The 21,828-nt window shown below is 40.0% G+C and overlaps 1 protein-coding gene across 2 annotated transcripts; it reads left to right on the top strand.

Annotated features, from left to right (window-relative positions):
- The first annotated feature begins 84 nt into the window (after positions 1 to 84).
- Positions 85 to 18,902, top strand: zmat5 (zinc finger, matrin-type 5). 2 transcript variants are annotated; one of them, XM_055655651.1, is made up of 5 exons: positions 85 to 261; positions 3,775 to 3,837; positions 5,868 to 5,948; positions 11,923 to 12,016; positions 18,703 to 18,902. In XM_055655651.1, the coding sequence occupies exons 1-5, from the start codon at positions 135 to 137 to the stop codon at positions 18,845 to 18,847; spliced, it is 510 nt and encodes a 169-aa protein (XP_055511626.1). In that variant the 5' UTR covers positions 85 to 134; the 3' UTR covers positions 18,848 to 18,902. The 2 variants fall into 2 exon arrangements, with proteins under 2 accessions (XP_055511626.1, XP_055511625.1); XM_055655650.1 differs by having other exon boundaries at positions 11,920 to 12,016.
- The last annotated feature ends 2,926 nt before the right edge of the window (positions 18,903 to 21,828 follow it).

Raw genomic sequence — 21,828 nt, 5'->3', positions numbered from 1 at the left:
CAAACAAGCCTTGCGGCTGCATTAAATCCCGGCATCTGTTGTCGAACTACGTTCTGCGGATGTATACGGACGCGCTGAGTTGAGCGCCGCCTTGAGGGGGTTGTCTCTCAGTCAGCGACCCGCCGCCGGCTTCGATGGGGAAGACATATTTCTGCGACTATTGTGGCCGGTCTTTTCAAGATAACCTTCACAACAGAAAGAAACACTTGCAGGGAGTTCAGCACCAGAGGGCAAAGAAATTCTGGTTCGATTCATTTCGAGGTAAAATTCGATTGAGTTGGCCGGGGGTGATAGTTGGGATCGGCCGAGGAAGCGTCACCCATTCCTTCTCTTCCAAGATGCTGCCTGTCCCGCTGAGTTACTCCAGCATTTTGTGTCTATCTTCGGTGTAAACCAGCATCTGCAGTTCCTTCCTACACACTGACTGAAGGCATGGAGTGTTGTGCTCTATCTGGTGGGGTGCAGTCAGGCTCCACCCCTTTGCATCGCCCAGGCTTGTGTGTCCTAATTTGTCATAGAGTCACACAACTTGGAAACGCCAACTTGCCCACGCTGACCAACATGACCCATCTACACCCGTCCCACCTGCCTGCGTTTGGCCCACACCCCTCTAAGCCTGTTCTATCCATGCACCTCAACTATCTCCTCCGGCAGCTTGTTCCATACAAAGTTCCTATAGCGGAGCTTTAAGATCTTTGGTTCCATATATCTACCACCCTTTGTAGAAAAAAAGTTGCCCCTCGGCTTCTTATTAAATCACCCCCCCCCCAAATCTTAACCTATGTCCTCTGATTCTTGATTCCCCTCTGGGTCAAGCTATGTGACCTAAATTTCCTATCCGTCCATAGCAAAACACAAAGTGCTGGAGTAACTCAATGGGTCAGGCAGCATCTGCAGAGGGAATTTACAAGCTAATTTGTGGTTGACCACTCAGACCTTAATATTGGGGGAAAAGCTGGACAAGAAATGACTGTGGAACGAAGCCTGGGAAGTGATATTGTGGGGGGGGGGGGGGGGGGGGGGGGGGGGGGGGGGGGTTAAATGGCAGATGTTTCTGAGTAAGTGGCAAAGACTACGGATAAAGAGGATACTTAAGGAGAGAACATGAGTGAAATATAAAGGCAGAAGAAGAGACATGGGTGGAAGGGGAAAAGAGAGGCTGGGTGGTGGGGGGATGCCACTAGGGTGAGGAACAAGAAAATCTAATATTCATACCATTGAAGTGTAAGCTGCCAAAGTGGGGTATGAAGTGCTGTTCCTCCAGTTTGTGTGTTGCCTCATCCTCCAGTTTGCATGTGGCCTCAAATTTGGTGGACATAGACAAGCGTCTTCTGATGTAGACAAGTCTGAAGAAGGTCCTGATCTGAATCATTATCTGATCATGATCTGAATCCTTCTTAGATGCTACCTCTATCTACCTTTTTTGTGACCCTCAGACTATCCTTGATCAGACTTTCCATTGCACTAAACATTATTCCCTTATCATGTATCTATACCCAGTAAATGGATTGATTGTAATCTTGTATTGTCTTTTTGCTGACTGGTTAGCATGCAACAAAAGCTTTTCACTGTACCTTGATACACATGACAACAAACTAAACTGAAACTGCTGTGTTCTTCCAGTATTTTGTGTTTTGCTGATGATGTTAGCATCTGTAGTTCCTTGTATCTCCATAGACAAGCGTACATTTGGTACATTCATCTGCTGGGAAAGTCAGTAAAGAGGATTTGGGGTGGGGATGGTAGAACTTTTATTAATAGCTCTGCAACATTGCTGAGAATTTTATCATCCAAGCCCACCAATATTGGCTATAGTAAATTACCCGGCTATACATGCATCCCATTAAACCTGTCCTATCCATGTACCTCTCTAAATGTTTCTTAAATGTTCCGATAGTACCTGCAAGTACAGTACGTACAAGTTTGAGGCTTGGAATACAGAGAAACCAAACACATGTAGTATACGTGAGGGAGGTACTGATTATGCCTTCTGTATGGTGCACTACTGGAGGTCAAAGCATGTCGTCCAGGGCTGCATATGATAGCTTCAGCTAAACTAGGCAAAGTCCCAGAGAATTCCAGTGGTTGGCATACATGAGTTCGTGATCTGGCAACATCTTAATCATGAAACCCTCATCCTTACATTGAAATCCTACTAATAAATAAATCCACCTGTGACCAATTTGGAGGAGGTGTAATTGAGGGCAAAGCAGAATTGTTTTGTTCCAAAAGAAAAGGGCTGCATATGCTCATTGGCATTTCAAGTTTTCATTTTGGACTCTGAACTGATTAGTCTATTGTATGTGGAAGGCTGTAATATCATTTGGAAGATGTACTGCCTTTTGAGTTATTGTTTATAAATGGATGTTTTTTTGATAACAATTGCATAGCATAATTATGGGTGTGATACGTCACTACATTCAGTGGTTTAGTGGCAAGGTTGACGGCAATCTATTATTTCTCCTCTACTGCCATCTGCTGTAGATGGAAAGGAGCAAGCAAGTGGATAAGCAAAATGGACACCACGATTATTTGTGAAATTTGTAGAATTTAACATACAGGAAAAGAATCACGGAACATTAAGGATGTCATTCAAAATTTCTTCAGGAGCAAGGATAAGGAAGAGGCGACTAATGTGCTCAATAGTAGTGTTTCAAAAGTTTCTAAAATTAGCATGATAGAAAAATCATTTTGGGTGTACCTCCAGTTTTGATTTTGTCATTAATACAACCAGTCTCATAGTTAGTTACAGCTTGTTTCATGGTAAATTTGTCTTGCTGCACTTTTAATTTAACACATTAATCTTGTACTTCAAATAACTATTACATTCTAATGTGTTTTTCTTCCCTCGCTTGGTATACTCTACTTTCTTCAGAATTACATAAATCTTAGAGGAAAGAATTATCATCCAATCCAATGGCCCCCTTTTCAATTTATGATCAACTGAAGCCTCCTCCCATCAACACATCGTTCTATAGAGTGGAAACAAGGAACTGCAGATGTTGGTGTACACAAAAGGACACAAAGTGCTGGAGTAACTCCGCAGGTCATGCAGTAACTACGGAGAACATGGAAAGCCAGCATTTTAGTCTCAAACCCTTCTTTAGACTAGGTTTGGCAGTTTGAAGTAGAGTCCTGACCTGAAACGTCTCGTATCCATGTTCTCCAGAGATGCTGCCTCGCCTGCTGAGTTACTCCAACAATTTGTGTCCTACATATCATTCTATTTCTCTTTTAACTGTCTATCTAATTTTTAATACATGAATGTTCTTTGTCTGAACAATTTCAAATTACAGCACAGCCCAGAATCTAACTACTAGATATTTGATAGTGTAATTGCATCTCTCATCATCTCAGGATAAAGGACTTTTTAGATTTCTCATCCAATTTGTTAGTAAACAAACTGAAAAGGGGAACTTTACATAAATTAAGAACAAAATAGTGTTTTGCACCGTTGAACAGTGTTCGCTTTTGAATGGGTTGACAATAATGTCCATGAGATGATTCACGTTTTGTAGAATTGTATCATGTTGTGCTTTTGTGAAGTTTTATTTTGTTTAAGAAGTAATATTTAAAAGTAATAGGCACGACTGAGTAATAATAACTGGAAACAGTAATTTTTATTTCAGATGCTTTGGTTAATATTAGAGCTCAAATAATGCATTAGTAATAAGTTAGTAAATTAGAAAATGTGTGTGGTTTTCTTTGGCGAGACTCTGATTAAAAGCTATTGCTTAAAATAATATTTTTGCTTAATTTCTCATTGATTTTTAGATAGCGCCACAATCTTGGTAGAAGAACTTGCCAAAAAGCCTTGCAGAAAGTTTCTACAATCTGGTAAGTACAGAAATCTGGTAAGTCCAGAAATATCAGAGCTAAATATATGCTTGTGTACCCCATATGGTAGCAAATTCAAACAACTGAACAAGAACTGGATAGAATCTATCTATCTATACTATTACTAAAACTCTCATCTTGACCACTTGTGTTGTATTTAAATTTGCGCAAAAACGGTACCCTATATTGCTGGGATATCGCTTGGAATTTTACAAAAGTTATGAAGGTTTAAAAAATCGTGAGATGAGCAGATTGGTCTTCTCGCCTGTCGGTCACCATGAAGGTAACGCCCTTTCCGGGACCCGGTGTCCGGCAGGGAGAATAAACCTGAAGTGGACTGTTCTCCTAGCGAGGGTCTATGTTCTGCGAGCGAGGGTCTGTGTTCTGCGAGCGGAGCGGTGACCACCACGACGACCCGGGTGCCGATGTGTGCAGCAGGGGACAAGAGCCGGTGAATATTGTCCATAAGAGTGCATTGAAATACTCTCCATACAGTGAATTCACAAAGCATTCAGACCCCTTCACTTTTTCCACATTTTGTTACGATACAGCCTTATTCTAAAATGGATTAAATTAATTTTTTTAATCATCAATCTACACAAAAATACATAATAAAAAAGCGACAAAGGTGTTTAGAAATTTTTGCTAAGTAATTTTGGAAAAATACATCAATACCAATGCTTAAAATGTGGATTGCAAGCATGTTGGACAGCGCACATCTTGAGGAAATGCAATTCCTCCTAATGGATAAATCAGACCAATTCATAACGAGTTGGTCTCCATTTGTCGTCTTTTTGGAATCATATGGTGCAACACAATTGTAAAAGCGAACTGTTTCAGGACTGGACGAGGGATGGTCAAGGTTATAAACAATGATCTCCTTACTTCTTTTCTTTATGTCTTATTCTCTTTTTCCTATTTTCTTTTCTTCAACTTTCAATCATTCAGTTCTTTTTTCTTCTTCTTCACACACTATATATCTCACGTCTTTTATCCTTTACTGTCTAATTTATTTTTCTTATTCTTATTTTTCTTTATTATAACAACAAAAATAAAATAAGAAGCTGTACATAAAATGTATTATGAAAATATAAATTAGGCACTTTGGTGCCATATGATTGTACTTACTTCTAATAAAATAAAATATTAAAACAAAATAAATACATTTTTGCTAAGTAGTTCAAAAGAAATAACTAAAATGTCACATTTGGACCTTTGGAAGCGATTACAGCCTCAACTATTTTTGGGTATGACGCTACAAGCTTGGCACACCCGTATTTGGGTAATTTCTCCCATTCTTCTCTGCAGACCTTCTCAAGCTCTGTCAGGTTGGATGGGAAGCGTCAATGCACAGCTATTTTCAGGTCCCTCCAAAGATGTTTGATCGGGTTTAAGTCTGGGCTCTTAGCTCCTAACTGTGCATTAATTAAAGGTAGACACAAAATGCTGGAGTAACTCAGTGGGACAGACAGCATCTCTGGAGAGAAGGAATGGGTGACGTTTCGGGTCGAGACCTTCTTCAGAAGTCTGAGATGTTGGAAGGTGACCCATTGTCCAGTTTTACTGGGGAATGTTGTGCGAAAACTAACACTGCAAAATCATATTTTGGTATTTCATCATATTGTATGAAAGCTAAAATTATGGAGAAATATTAGATTTATTATTTTGTTATTGACAGGATTTCCATCACATTATTGATGAGCTGTGAAATTTGGTTACAGGTCTGTTTTAACCCAGTGCCTTTCAATTTTCCAGTTGTCAATATAACTTTGGAATTGAGTGGGAAACATTCTGTGAGCATTTCTCTAAATGTATGCCTTTTTGGTAATTAATAGGACATATTGGATACACCTGAGTAAGGTATCAGATCTGATTCATTTACTTGGGACGCAGGTGTGGCTCAGATTGAGAAATCTGCCTTTGCTCCTGTGTATCAGGTTCCCACTGCACCATGTGTTTTAGTTTTTTTTTTTTAAATCAATTTCTCCTCTCTGCTGTTAATGATTACAATTATTGTTTTTTTTCTGCAGGACAATGTGATTTTGGTGCTAATTGCAAATTTTCCCATATGACAGATGAGGATATTCAGAAGTTGAGACAAAAGGTAGAAGGTAAGTGCTAGTTCCTCATGTAATAGATGATGAATGAAAAAATGGTTCTTGGGGGAGAAAAAGAGATACCTCAAATTTCCAACCACTGGCTTCCAAACCAGAGCATCGGAGATGACCTCGTTCTTTAGGGAACGGGGGTTCCCCTCTTTCATTATGGTCTGAGGATCTCACCAGGGTCTCTTCTATATCCCATAACTCTGCTCTCACTCCCCATCCCCCCAACTCGTGACAAGGGCAGAGTTCCCCCTTGTCCTCACCTTCCATCCTACCAGCCATCACATACAACAGATAATCCTCCGACAGCTTCGCCACCTCCAACGGGATCCCACCACTGGCCACATCTTCCCATCTCCTCCCCTTTTGGCTATCCGCAGAAACCGCTCCCTCCGTAACACCCTGGTCAATTCGTCCCTTCCACCCAAATCACCCCCTCTCCTGGCACTTTCCCTTGCAACCGCAGGAAATGCTACACTTGTCACTTTACCTCCCTCCTTCCAAGGACCCAAGCCGTCTTTCCAGGTGCGGTAGAGGTTCACCTGCACCTCCTCCAACCTCATCTATTGTATCCACTGCTCTAGGTGTCAGCTGCTCTACATCGGTGAGACCAAGCGTAGGCTTGGCGGTCACTTCGCCCAACACTGCTGCTCGGTTCGCAATAACCAACCTGATCTCCCGGTGGCTCAGCACTTTAAATCCCTCTCCCATTCCGAATCTGACCTTTCTCTCCTGGGCCTCCTCCATGGCCAGAGTGAGGCCCACTGTAAATTGGAGGAGCAGCACCTCATATTTTGCTTGGGTAGTTTACACCCCAATGGTATGAACATTGACTCTCCAATTACAGGTAGTCCCTGCTTTCTCCTTCTTTCCCCTCCCCTTCCCTGCTCTCCCACAGCCCACTGTCTCCGCCTCTTCCTTTCTTCTTCCTCCCCCCCCCCCCCCCATCAGTCTGAAGAAGGGCCTTGATCTGAAACGTTGCCTATTTCCTTCGCTCCATAGATGCTGCCTCGCCCTCACCCTCTCCAGCATTTTTGTCTACCTTAAATTTAGTTGCGTCTGGTTGGAGAACTTTGGTAGGGTGAAGACTATTCATGCTTAGGTGACTATTCGGGTAGAGACCCAATCTTTAGACTCCCTCTGGTTTTAGTGTTTTTAGTTTAATTTAAAGATATAGCGTGGAAACAGGCCCTGCGGCCCACCAAGTCCACGCCGACCACCGATCACCCGTGCACTAGTTCTATCGCACACATTGGCGACGTAAGTCAAGAGTGCTTTATTCTCTCACGTCCCAGTTAGAACAATGAAATCCTTACTTGCAGCAGCACAACAGAATATGTAAACATAGTACTCTGTAAACAATATTATAAACGAGAAAACAAAACAGTGTATATTTGTGGGTTACTCAAAAAAGCTGGAGAAACTCAGCGGGTGCAGCAGCATCTATGGAGCGAAGGAAATAGGCAACGTTTCGGGCCGAAACCCTTCTTCAGACTGATGGGGGGGGGGGGGGGAGGAAGAAGAAAGGAAGAGTGTGTGTGTGTTAGTTACTTGTCTGGGCGTGATCTGTGTGTTTTTTTTCTCTTTTTTTTGTTGTATGACTGCAGAAACCAAATTTCGTTTGAGCTTCATTTGAGGTTCAAATGACAATAAACGGTATTGTATTGTATGTGTTGTATTGTAGTTGTCTGTGCAGTATGTGTGTGTGGGAGGGAAGGAGAGAATGGAGGAAGGAGAGAAGAGAGGGAGGGATGGAGAGAAAGAAACGAGGGAGGGAGGAGATAAGGGAAAAGATTGAGAGGAGGGAGGGAGGGAAGAAGGGAAGGGAGGGAGAGGGCCAGCGGTAGGAGCGGATGCCGTGGTCCGGGCGGACGGGTGTGAGCTGAGGTCGAGGTTTGTAAACATTGCTCCAACCCCCGGCCCGGCCCACCCTGTACTGCTCACCACGTCTCCCCGGGGAGAGAGAGGGGTGGAGCCGTGTAGCACGGCGACTGGAGCGGCGGGAGTGCTGTCCCGGGACCGTGAGGGAACGACCCACCTCCCCCTTCTCCATCCCTCCTGAGTTGAAGTGCTGAGCCACCGGGAGATCAGGTTGGTTATTGCGAACTGAGTGGAGGTGTTGTGAGAAGCGACCGCCAAGCCTGCGCTTGGTCTCACCGAGGTTGATCATACGCTGAATAATCCAACCACATTTTTGTTTGGAAGTGGAAAGAAATACTAGAAATTGCATTCATTGCAACGTGTGAAAAGTGCTGAGATACTGTATTGTAATTTTGCTGCAATCATTGTGGTATATATCATGTCTTGATTGGTGAATATGTTTAGTTTGTGACTTTATTTGAAGCAGTATGTGAATAATTGAATAATATGTGAATGCTTCATTGAGCATAATTCCGATTGGTAACTACGCACTTCGTCCGAGCACATTATCGCATGCGTCATGCAAGCCGTCTTAAATTACCACCTAAAATGTCATTTGGCAACCTAAAAAGCTGCCTAGGTTACCCGGCTGGCATCAGAGAAAAAAAGTTAAGTGAGAGCCCTGGCATGTCATGTCTTGCCATTGGCCTCGTGTGCAAAGAAATGGCTACAGGCTTTGAATAGCTGTGGATGCACTGCCATTTAGGGCATGCTTGTGATTTAATTCTTGAACATTTCAGAACCAACTGGTCTGATTTCATCTACACTTGAAAACCCTTCTATGGTACGTGATGCTGAAAAATAGTTGACACATTTGCCTGAGAAATCCTACGTATTTCAGTTGATCGCACTGTGTATGTGAAGATTTGCCTAACATTTTGTCTCGGGGCCAGATTTAATTTGTATTTGAGAAGTAATTCCTGTACTATTAATGCAACTACTGCAGAATAAAACCAATATTTGGTTGCCGGTAGAAATGATATTCAGCAGGTTGTACATGAGGATGGGGAATGGCTCATTTATCAAGGGCCATGTATAATTGGAAAAGTAGAATCAATTCTAGCAGTAAACAATAGTAGCTTAATTTGATTATTAGTTAACTATCCATGAGTAAAAGGGCAATTTTGTTTAAAGGATTTTAACGAATATGGTCTAGGTTTTGCAGACTAATCTTGTTCAGAAAATTGAAAATAAAATAAAGTATTAAGCAACAGAATGCAGAAACACATCATAGAACAATTGGAACATTTTGGCGCACACTACCTCCTTCAACAGTGGGAAAAAATGTCCATACCAATATCAGAAGCCATTTATAATTTCAAAACCAGAAAGAATTGTTATAGCTTGTGATATGAACTTAGACTAAAATATAAACTTCTGCATTTGTGCAAAATTCATCCTAATGTAAAAATTCATCATAAAATATAATGAAGATCTACAAATGAAGATCAAGCTAAATATGAGAAAGTGTTCTTATTATGACTGGTGGTACAGGTGTATGGTAGAGAGCATATCAGGTTGTATCAGGTTCAACAATTCGAACACCCGGGAATGTAGGATATTACAAAAAGCAGTGGACGTATTGACCTCCCCACCATCGAAGGGATCTACAGGAGGTACTGCCACAAAAAAGCAGCTATCATCTTCAAGGATCCTCACCACGCTCGCCAACGTCTTCTTTCACTCTTGCCATCGGGAAGAAGGTATAGGAGTCTGAAAACTGTGACCTCCAGGTTCAGGAACAACTTTCCTTAACAACCATCGGGCTTGAACACGACAAGTACCAACTAGACTATGAACTGCCTTGATTGCACTACGGATTTTGGGCTTTTGTTTTGCACCAATATTGTTTTTAATTTCTAAGTATTTTAGTAGGCTTCTACAGTCCTAATTGTAGTGTTTATGCTGATGGTGCATCGTTTTATTGGGGGCTGATCACAGTTGCAAAACAATTTAGCGATTCCTAGAGACAATGAGAGACAAAATCTTGTCAGATTCCAAATTAGAAATAGAAAATGATAGCGGACAAAGGAAAATGATAAAGGAAACGTTATGTATTGATGCCCTCTTTTCACATCAGACTTGAAATGTTACCAAATTGTATCAACTTTAGAACTGAAACTTCTATCAAAGGTTATCTGTCCTTTCACTTCAGCCCTTCAGGCTAGGAGCCCATATGGGGACTCCCTCTAACTGAAGGCTGGAAAATCTTTTAGCCAGTAACATGTTGACATTTGTGACTGCAACGAGTCAAAAGAAACCAACTCCTCCAGCAGATGGAGCTGTTGGTTCTTTCCCACTACCATCACCACCAAGTAAATCCATGGTTTGTCTTAACTATGACTTCATTTCAGCATAGAAATGTGCTGGACCAGAGTGGTACAGATAGATCTAAATGGCTTTTTGAAACATTTGAAAAAGATCACCTTTTTTTTTAACATATTTATGTAGGCATTTATCAAATTAAACAATTTGAAGTTTTTGGACTATTTCAGTGTCATCATATAGGTGGATAAAACAGTCAATTTGTCCATAAGAGGTTTCACCAATAGCACATTGAATGCCCAGATAATCTGTTATTAGTATTCTTTTGAAGAAAAACCTGATCTTATCGTTTTTGCTCAACTTACCGTGCAGTCTATTCTACATATTCACCGCTCATTGGGCAGAACAATCTTATAACAATTTAACATTATTCTTTATTTAGAGCTTTTACCCATATTCTTCATCATTATGGAGCCTGCAAATTAAACAACTGCTCATTGTTAAAACCTTTATGATATTAATTTAGTTCCCTTGAGTAAAGACTGCTTTGTGGTCCTGCCTAGGAGCCTAAGTGCCAATCACGAGACCTGTAGATTTTTTCTAAGGATAGGCACCCTTTTTTCATATAAATGTTCAAGTGAATGATCTTTAACTCATTTACACAGGTGCTGAATACCCCAGGTAACATTATTTAACCCAACTTTTTATTGTTATTTCCTACCTTAACAGATCTAATTTGAGACACAGAATCTGTAGCAGAATGTGCACTTGACAATCACAGTAATAGCAGAACAAAACAAACTAAAATTGACACCTGATTCAACCTGAAGGAAATAATGTTAAAACTAAAGAATGATCTGGTTTGACAACATTTTAAGCACTATACTGTAAGGTTTATAACTGATTGAGCCCGTAGTAGATTCCTTTGCATGACTAAAAAATGTAGAGTTTACATCTTCCCTCTATTTCTGTCCTGAATTTGCTTTGTTGCTTTTTTGATCAGTAATTTGGATAACTGATCTTTCATGTTCCTGTTCCTTTCAGTTTTCTTTTTAAGCCTAGAAAATGTGAATTTTTTCACACTCTTCCTTGCCACTCCATCTTTTTTTAATGCATCAATGTTAGGGTTTTTCTTTTGAGTATACCACATTTATTCCTTTTTTCAAATTTAATCTTTGCCTTGCTGATTCAGTCATTGGGAGTGTCAAGTGTGCAGTGTACTCTAAACTAATTTGGATTAAGAATTCCTGAGATTGATTTAGAAATGTCCATATTGCAGTGATAGTGTCCACAAACCAGCTTCAAGAGGAGTAGTGAGGCAATAAAGAATGTTAAGAATTGATCTGGAGGAAAACAGCATAAAAACCAGAAAGGAAACACATTTTGTAATTCTGATCTTCATCAGGTCCTTGCAAAATTAAAATATAATAAATTAAAAATAAATCCTACATGCACAAATGTTACTGCCTTCTCCATTGTCCTTTGAAAACATAGTAACGTTCAATTGTAAAAACATATCTATACTATGAGTGGAATAAGCGTGCTATTTTTGTGATATTTGTTTAGTTGTTTATCTTTTAACATTTTACCTTGTATGTATCGTTAGCTTTTAGAAATGTTTGAATGGTGCACTGACTGGCTGACATTTTTAAATTTTGTTGTACATGGTTCGTGTTACAATGACAATAAAGAAACTATTCTATTCTATTCTAATGTTTCGTGCTCTTTGCGTTCAGTTGCTAATAATGCGTTATTTCTCTTATTAACATTAATTGAAATCAATTTGTTTCAGAAGAAAATACAGTTGAGCAAGATGACCGACTAAACCCTAACATTGATGAATGGTTGGCAAAGAGAGCCAAAAGAAAAGAAAATCATTTGCACATCAGGTAACTTGCATGTAATGCCTATAAACTGTCACACTTGCCAGGTTTGTAGCGCAATTTCACTTACTTGCTTCAATTATTATGTTCCTAAAGCAGCATCACATTGCGACTGCACACATGGGGAGTTAACCAATGAAGAAGTTATTTTTTAAATATATAATGGCAAAGCATTGGATATTTCGTGCTGTTATACTCTTGTGGGTATTTTTGCTTCATCGAAGCTGCTTTGTACAAATTCCTATCAATGGCAGCAGTTAACAACTTAATTTTGAGACATGTATTTTGCAGCAGTTTCTCTTTTGATATAGTGAGGAGATAGATCTACAAATATATTGTTGATTTGGCAAGTGAAATTGTTAATATCCAGTGCATTTTAACATCTTCCTTCCTCCTAGAGACCATGAACAACTTCCTGGGTTATCTATATTTCAAAGTTTAATTACATTTTAATAAACACAGGGCTTTCCTTTAGTTTGATAGGCTGGCATTTGTTCGTTCAATAGCAAAATATACACGAATGGATAGTAATAAGAAGCGATGTTGTTGCCCTTCTATCATTGAATAAGATGGAATTTTGCAAGTGTCTAAGAAACGTGTACATGGAATTAATGTGCTTGGTAACAAGAACTGATAGTTCTGAAGAACGAGATTTTTCCAATTTGTGTGTTAGCAACGATGGGCACTTGGATCAGATATGATGCATGCTGCTCTATACGCTTTCTATAACCAAGATGACCACATTCATTATACTTGCTTTTAGTCAAGGAGAGCAGTGTATCAAATTTGATACATTCAAGTCTCAAATTGTTATTGATTTTTCAGACGGGCTATTATTTTCTTGCTAACATTTTGTCTTGTATTTAAAAGACTTTTTAACATTTTGTTATAATTTTGATGTGCATATTTGCATATTCCAATGTCATTATAAGGCAAGTGCTATAGGTTAAGGTTGCATATTAATTAGCATCATATAATGTATTAGCAATATAAAATGCAAATCAATATTTAATGTTCTGCTTCACATACTTTCTTTGAAATGAAGTGACTAGAGTAGAAAAACAAAGCAACAATAGAGCATCTGCAATATTGCATAAACAGCAGTGAAAATCAATTAATAATGAAGTTTCTAAATTTTTTTGTCATAATATTGGCCAGGGAATGAAAGCATGCCTTGCCTTCCTGAATAGGGCAATAGGATCTTTCAGCATTCATCAAGACACATGTACTGTGATCTTTACTAGACAATTGTTGGGATTTATAATAGCACTGCATAGCTGTGATTACTTGGGTAGAATTCATAAATCTAGAATGGGAATAAAATTCCAAATTTTCTGATTCAAATGGCATAAATGTTTCCAGCAGAGAAATTTTTATTTTTACATTTTGAATCATTATTTGCCTTGATTGAAACTGGTACAAGCACCAAGAATTTTCAACTATTGGAACCAACTTTTTGGGTGAACTTGAATGTGATCATCGGTTCAACCCTACCCAAATCCCTTTTCCTCACATTTCCATGAGGCTAGATGGGTCCAAACTGCTTCAGCGCATTCAATTATTTTTGAGATCTAACCATGTTCTGTCTTGACATGCAGTCAAGTTTGGAATGTTGAAAGTGAGATGTTGTACAATATCTAAAATAAATGTGTAAACACCCCTGTTTCTTTTCATTGTAAACATGTTTAGATGTGGGAGTAGTAGAAGAGCTACTATCTTGTGATATATCACCCTGCATTGGATCGTTGAAATAATCTTAATTACTGGTATACCACTATGAAACCCAATGCTTTGCTATTTCAGAATCTTGGAGGATCTTATGGAAACCCCTGCTAATCCTTTATCCAAAAAGGGGTCCATGTTCAAAATCTGGACTGAGATCTATTATGTGGTTTGTGGAATGCTGATTTTGATTTTTTTCTAATTTGTGCATTGGAGGACTGGAGGACTGGAAAATAGGCCCATAGAGCACCATATATTCTTTCTGGTCTATTTAGCAAGTAATAGAAGCTCTTAACCAACTTAAGGTCCTTTCTTAAGGGCCTGTCTCACTTGGTGATTTTTTTTGGCGACTGCCGACGTCATTGACTGACGTATCAGGGTCGCCGAAAGATTTTGAACATTTCAAAATCCAGCGGTGTCAAAAAAAAATGTTGCGACACATGAGGAAACACCGTGCATCAATACATCATCACGTCGCGTCACTGCCGCATCACGGCGCGACTTTTTCGGTGACCTTATACGTCAGTCAATGATGCTGACAGTCACCGAAAAAATCGCCGTGGGACAGGACCTGTACTCTCCCTTCTGGCAGATGGAGAGTGGGCCTTTAAAGAATTAGTCACTTGTGGGAGTTGTATACTGCTGAATGCCTGCAGGAGTACAACACTTCTGCAGTTGTACAGAGCCCTAGTGAGGCCACACCTGAAGTATTGTGTGCAATTTTGGTCCCCTAATTTGAAGAAGGACATTCTTGCTATTGAGGGAGTGCAGCATAGGTTTACAAGGATAATTCCCAGGATGGCAATATGCTGAGAGAATGGAGCAGCTGGGCTTGTACACTCTGGAGTTTAGAAGGATGAGAGGGGATCTCATTGAAACATATAAGATTGTTAAGGGCTTGGACACACCAGAGGCAGAAAACATGTTCCCTATGTTGGGGGAGTCCAGAACCAGGGGCCACAGTTTAAGAATAAGGAGTAAGCCATTTAGAACGGAGACGAAGAAACACTTTTTCTCACAGTGGTGAGTCTGTGGAATTTCTGCCTCAGAGAGTGGTGGAGGCAGGTTCTCTGGATGCTTTCAAGAGAGAGCTAGATAGGGCTCTTAAAAAAAGCGGAGTCAGGGGATATGGGGAGAAGGCAGGAACGGGGTACTGATTGGGGATGATCAGCCATGATCACATTGAAGGGCCAAATGGCCTGCTCCTGCACCTATTGTCTATTGTCTATTGGTCACTTCAGGAATTGCAAGGGTCTTGTTTTAGCACATGTACATTCTGGTATAAAATAATACAGCACTATTTCACTCTCCTTACTCGCATTTTATGAACTAAAAAGAGCTGTTCTCTTTTCCAATTTCAAAGTTACTAACTACCTACCAATAATTTAATTGTCTAATGAAGTAGAAAATAGGATTCTAATCTCTGACAATATTAAATGCCACTGTTTTGACCATGTGAAATAAGCATAATTACTCTTAATTGAAAATCTGAAAGAGACATCATGGGGGTTTAATTGTTCTATTATCTAATCAATGAAATTGATTTCTTGTGCAAAACTCAAAATTTAACAGTTTACTCGAAAATACCCAATTGAAATTCAAATTAGTTTGTCAAAATTGTTATTCTCTGTTGCTAAATTATGTATTAAATAAATCTAATATAATTTAATGCTTTTTGGTTGGGTGACAGGGGAATGGGAGGGGAGGGGGGGGGGGCAAACATAAACCCCTTAATGATTATGATCCATGAATGGAAAAATGAGAATGTCACTTCTAATTCGCAGTACATCCATCCACAGTTTGACCCAGGTTTCTTAAAGATAGCGGAGTCGGGGGATATGGGGAGAAGGCAGGAACGGGGTACCGTTTGGGGATGGTCAGCCATGATCACATTGAATGGCGATGCTGGTTCGAAGGGCTGAATGGCCTGCTCCTGCATCTATTGTCTATTTTTTTTTGATTGACGTATAAAGTTATCGTAGGGATAACAACCTTCCTTGTGAAGGCTTTTCCAATCGTTTTCGGGACATTGTGTTGAAGTATCCTTGTGATGTGGCCAATGATAAGGGGCTTTTTGTTCAACTTGTGCAAACATTGCCTTTTTTATCTTTCTTTACTATACTGTTCACCACCCATTTGCAAACCAAGACAAGCAAGAATATAGGGTTACACAAAAAAAAGCTGGAGAAACTCAGCGGGTGCAGCAGCATCTATGGAGCGAAGGAAATAGGCGAAAATAGGCGAAGGAGATAAGCAAGAATATAAACTGCTAGCCTGATGCGAGAACGGTGAACTGCATTGAATCAGTATGACTCGAGTAATCTCCTGTTAAATAAATTTAGCTTTATATTGATAGCTGTATCCATTTTAACTTAAATCTTGTCCTGATATTTTACATGTCCACATAAAGCTACTTTAGTTCACTAATTCTGCTCCTCGAACGTTTGAATAACTGGTCTTAGTGAGCCTTCAGTTTAGTCCTTATTTTTCTGTAACCTCTTGCCTTATCTGCTAATATAAATGAAGATTTGTAGTAACTTTGACTATCTGTCAATTTTGTTTGAGTTTGACATGTGATATTAATTATCTATTATGGTTATGTTGATACACTCCTTGATCTCCATTTCTATGAAACGTTTATCTTTGAACATTTCAGGTTGCTCTGGTTTTTTGCTTCTGAGGTCTGATTTAGTCTTTTAGCATAGTTCCACACGTAGTTTGTATATCATGACTGTTGTATTTCCAACATAACACTGGTGACTAGATTTAGAAGCATTCAAAGTGCTTTAGTTATTTTAAGGTCATGAAAGGTGTTGTATAAATACAGTACGTCGTATTGAGCTCTCAGTTTTAAGAACTGGTATTGAAACCACTTCAGATATCCCTAATATTTATTTGCATTGTTGCATTTAAGTGCATACAATTTAGTTATATATTTCTGCAGGCAAAATCTGGTTCTCCAGAAAGTTTGCATTTTTAAAAAAAATCAGTGTCCAACAATAGTTTGGCAACTGGATTGTTCAAGCCCAATAAAAAGAAAATAGGCGATGCCCCAAGACTGAAATTAAATGGACTTAAATTTAGAGTTGTAAATCTGAACTTGGAAAAATAATCTATAGTAGTAAATTTTCGCATTCCAGGGTTAGATTTTTTATTGTCCCCAAACTACTGGCTGGCTTCCTGCCCCCATGGTAAGCCACCTGTTTTAGAGTGCCTCCTGCTTCCCAGCTCGTTATTGCTGAGTGCAGCATTGTGACTATTTCAACACATGACGGTGGAGAAATACTTGTAATTTTTCTTCTTGAACTAATAACACAAAATCAGGTTAAATCCAAGAGAAATATTAAAAAAAAAAAAAAAAACTGCTTTTCTCCTATCAGCTCTATTTCTTTCACTCATTTGAGTGGGGTGCACCATGCTTGCGGCAGGCTGGAAGCATGTGGGTGGTTTCACTGCCCCACCTGAAAGTGCCAGCTGAAATAGCAGAGAGTGGTTGCAGCTGTTGGCAGCAAGGTGGACACTGCTGCTTTTAGCTCGGCTTGAAGTCAGCACTAAAAGCTTGGACTTTGTGCAGATGTCTATCTATAAATCTTGGCACTCGGCCAGCAGATCTGTACCACCATCTCTCCATGGACACTCCCATCACACAACCTTAGCTGAAGAATTACCTATTTTAAAAAGAATCGGTCCATGCCATCTAGAAATATGTCACTTACTTTTAGCAGTTCCCTGCGTTACTAAGACTAAATTGGTCAAATATAATTTTCATTTCAAAAAACCATATTAATTTTGTTTGGTCACCTTGATTTTTCCAACAACCCTGCCATTATATCTTTAATAATGACTTCTAATGTTTTCCCCGTGGCAGATGTCAATTTACTGCCCGATAGTTTCCTGCTTTGTTCCCTATAGTTTTGAATAAAGGGGCTGCATTTGCCGTTTTCCAATCCAATGGAATGTTTCCTGAATCCAGGAAATTCTGTAACATTAAAAGCGAATATCCCACCAACCATTTTTAACACCCTAAAATGGTATCCACCAGGACCTGTTGACTCGTAAGCAAGCAATTTCTTTGGTACCAGTGTTTGCCTTCCTTCAATTAGTTTGCATTGCTCTTTTTTTCATTCTGTTAAATCTTCTGATATGCCACTCATAATTCATAAAATTAGGTAGTTTTTCTTTAAATGTAATACTATAAAGATTTTGAACCAAAGATTGAATGGTGGAGTAGACTTGATGGGCCGAATGGCCTACTTCTGTTCCTATGAGGTGTGAATCTATGAACTGTACATTTTTCAAGTTCACCGCAGATGGTGGATTCTCTCCTTGGAATTTTATTTTCTCTTTGAAATCAGCTTTGTCTCAAATGTTACAAGCCTTCAGGTACTCAGCCTTCAGTTTAGTCCTTATTTTTCAGTAACCTCTTGCCTTATCTGCTAATATAATTGAAGATTTGTAGTAACTTTGACTATCTGTCAAATGTTTTCCCCATTTAGGTATTAATACCTTTCTCTTTGCCTTTATTTCTAATTTTCGATTTACTGCATCTTTACAACATTGATCCAATGTCTAATTTTGAATACTCTTCCACTTTCCCAGCACTGTGACTTGCTAAAACATTGGTGACAGCACAGTTTGGGGTGTAAACAGTCCCAATGGTACAGATCCTACCTTCTTCCAAGCTGAGGAAAGTGCTCCAAGAAACAAAATGCATTCTCTTACATCAGTTTTAAAATTCTATGTTCAGGCTATTTTAATTAAAAAATTGTCTTTTTTTAGTTACTGTACTGTGAATTGCAATATTGATTTGAATTTTTGAAGTTAAAATTACTTAAATTCGATGCTAGTAAATTCCCAACCAGTGATATATGTTATTCTGTTTATTGCACTGTGATACGGTATTGGCTATATTCTTTGACTGATGATTTGTTGTAGATCATAATCCAGTATTCTGTCATATTTTGTTGCAGTGACGTAGAAGTAGAAAAGGAGGAGGATGTGCCTATTGTGTATTGGCTACCTCCAGGATATCATTCAACCCATGAATTACCACCATCTCTACACCCACCGCCTCCTGGAGGTTGGAAGACTGCACTTAATGTTGAATGGGGCTAACAACTAAGAAAAATGTATTTTTCCATCAAATAATTAAAACAAGCATGATTGGTGATTTACTGGGATGCGATTTTAAGTGATGAATTTTAGTCTAATTGATACACTTGGAAGCTTATAGGCCTGACAAAGACGTTTTATTTGCACATTCAAATGATTCTTAGCATAGCAACGACTTTCAAAAATAAACCTAATTGTATAAACCTGCATCAAAAACTGTTGATTAGGACAAGACCATGAGGCAGCTTTACCAGAGGAATGCAACTTGCCAGAGGAATGCAACTTCTTTGAACTTGGTATTAATTAACTTGACCGCTGTGAGGGACGGTGGGAGAACAAAGGGGGACCCGGTGTGGGTTTTTGTAAGTAGGTACTCCTTGGGACCATCTATAACCTCTCAGGTTGGAGAATATGTATTTGGTGACTGTAGAGTCATACAGCTTGGAAACAGGCCGTTCGGCCGAACTTGCCCACACTGGCCTACATGTCCCAGCAACACTAGTCCAACCTGCCTGCGTATGGTCCATATCCCTTCAAACTAGTTTGTGTTCTGTGTTTGAGTGAACTGAAGGGACATGAAATGTTCTCAGATCTCACTGGGGGGTGGAGGGATAGCATTGGTGCCGAATATTTGTCCCTCGTTTCTTACAGAAGATACAGCCTAACGATCTAGTTGACATCCTCAAATCTCGTCTCCAGTAGTTCCGTAATCTGGTGTGGTGAAAGCTATTTTGGCATCACATTCATCATGACAGGAGACATTGGTCAACTCAGCAAGTTACCTAGGACCACACGCATTTCTGGCTTGGTTGTCCAAACTTATTGAACTGACATTGGGGCTAAGATTCAGTTTTACCTTGCGTGCCAACTCTTAAATCTTTGTTGGAAGGGATCCATGTTTAGTTTATTTATTGTCACGTGTACCGATGTACAGTAAAAAGCTTTGTTGCGTGCTATCCAGTCAGTGGAGAGACTGTACATGATTGCAATTGAGCCGTCCACAGTGTGCAGATGAATAACGTATAGTGCAAGATAAAGTCAAGTTTGAATAAGATAGTCCAATTAGGTAGAGAGTAGCTCTTGTTGATAGGACTGTTCAGTGACCAGATAACAAACTGGGAAGAAACTACCCTAGAATCTGGAGGTATGTGTTTTCACATTGCTGTACCTCTTGCATGGTGGGAGATGGGAGAAGAGGGAGTGACCAAGGTGAGACTGGACCTTGATTATGCTACTGGACTTGCCGATACAGCGTGAAGTATAGATGAAGTCAATGGAAGGGAGGTTGGTTTGTGTGATGTTGGACTGAATGACTGGAAGTTATTCCAACAAACTTGTTGGCTGACTCGGGAGGTAAACACACGGAAATATGCATGGATGCTAATTTTCCACAATAACATGTTTGCCCTTCAACTCTCAGGCTGCATTGCTCCATACTAGGGCAAACAATATTGACAATGTACTACAGAGGGCTCTGTTCCAGTATTGTTAATGTTCAGCAAGTTATTTGTCACTTGTCACAAATAATTCCTTGGGGTGTATATTAACATCTGCTATGACGTTTGGGAGGATCCAATTACTTTGTAGTATTCGTAGGAGGCTCACAGAATGAATGACAATGTGGTTTCCACTGAGATCAGTCTTTTGGGTATACCTGTCAAAGCTTTATTCATAATTCACCTTCCTTTCCCACCTCAGCTGAAATTTGAATAACCAAAGCTCAAATTAATATCAGGGAAACTTCAAACTCTTGTTATTAATGCAGTACTCAAGCATCTGACAAACGACACATGCCTTGGTTAAAACAAAATTAAGTAGTTGCCGTTCACATTTGGTGTAAAGGATGCATTCCTAGAACAAGCATAGTAATGGGATCAGGTCCTTGAGGATCATTATGGCATTATATTTTAGTGAGCTGAGTTCCCGACAATTATACTGTGCTATAAACAGGCACAAACTTTTGTCCTCCGCTAGCACTCTTATACCCAAGATTTGGTGCCAGAGATGTTGGTTGTGAAGGGCGAGGTCAGCCAGGAGACTGCCCGACCAAACACGTTGAGTGTTGGTTTTGCTGGAAACTACCAGCTACTGTTTCATGTGGTACCAGTTAGTCACCTGACCCACAGCTGGTTGTGGTGGAAGTTGCTACCTCCCTGCTCCCCATCTCTTTGCTCAAACTCAAAGATTGGTGACCATTGTTTAGTTTGCTACCATGGCGAAATGGAGCTGTGCAGCCAAAGAGATGGAGAGGCAGCAGCTTCCATCCCATCCAGTAGGAGGTGGTGAGGGAGACTACAGGGTCTGGGTGATCAGTCAACACATGGATCAAATGCTGTTAGTTCCTAGTAATAGTTTCCCCACTCACAGCGTCTGCTGGGATGCAGCCTTGAATCGACACGGCCGGCACAGCGCTAGAGTTGCAACCTTACAGCGCGAGACGTCCATGTTCGATGCTGACTAAAGATGCTCTCTTATAAGGAGTTTGTACGTTCTCCCTGTGACCACATAGGCTTTCTCCGGATGCTTTGGTTTCCTCCCACACTCCAAAGACGTACAGATTTTGTAGGTTAATTTGCTTCTGTAAACTTGTCCCTAGAGTGGAGGATAGTGCAAGTGTGTAGAGTGATCGCTTGTCAGCGCGGACTCGTCCAGTAATGTATTGCCATACCATCCCCGATTAGAAATTGTACAGAAATAGTCTACTGAGCCCGCATGCACGCACAATGTTTTGCTGCCATTTTCCAAGCCCAAGTTCATCGAAACATAGAAAATAGGTGCAGGAGTAGGTCATTCGGCCCTTCGAGCCTGCACCGCCATTCAATATGATGATGGCTGATCATCCAACTCAGTATCCTGTACCTGCCTTCTCTCCATACCCCCTGATCCCTTTAGCCACAAGGGCCACATCTAACTCCCTCTTCAATATAGCCAATGAACTGGCCTCAACTACCTTCTGTGGCAGAGAATTCTATAGATTCACCACT

Source organism: Leucoraja erinacea, chromosome 25, assembly GCF_028641065.1.
Source record: "Leucoraja erinacea ecotype New England chromosome 25, Leri_hhj_1, whole genome shotgun sequence".
Classification (NCBI taxonomy): Eukaryota; Metazoa; Chordata; class Chondrichthyes; order Rajiformes; family Rajidae; genus Leucoraja; species Leucoraja erinaceus.
This window is presented reverse-complemented; position numbering and strand designations above follow the sequence as displayed.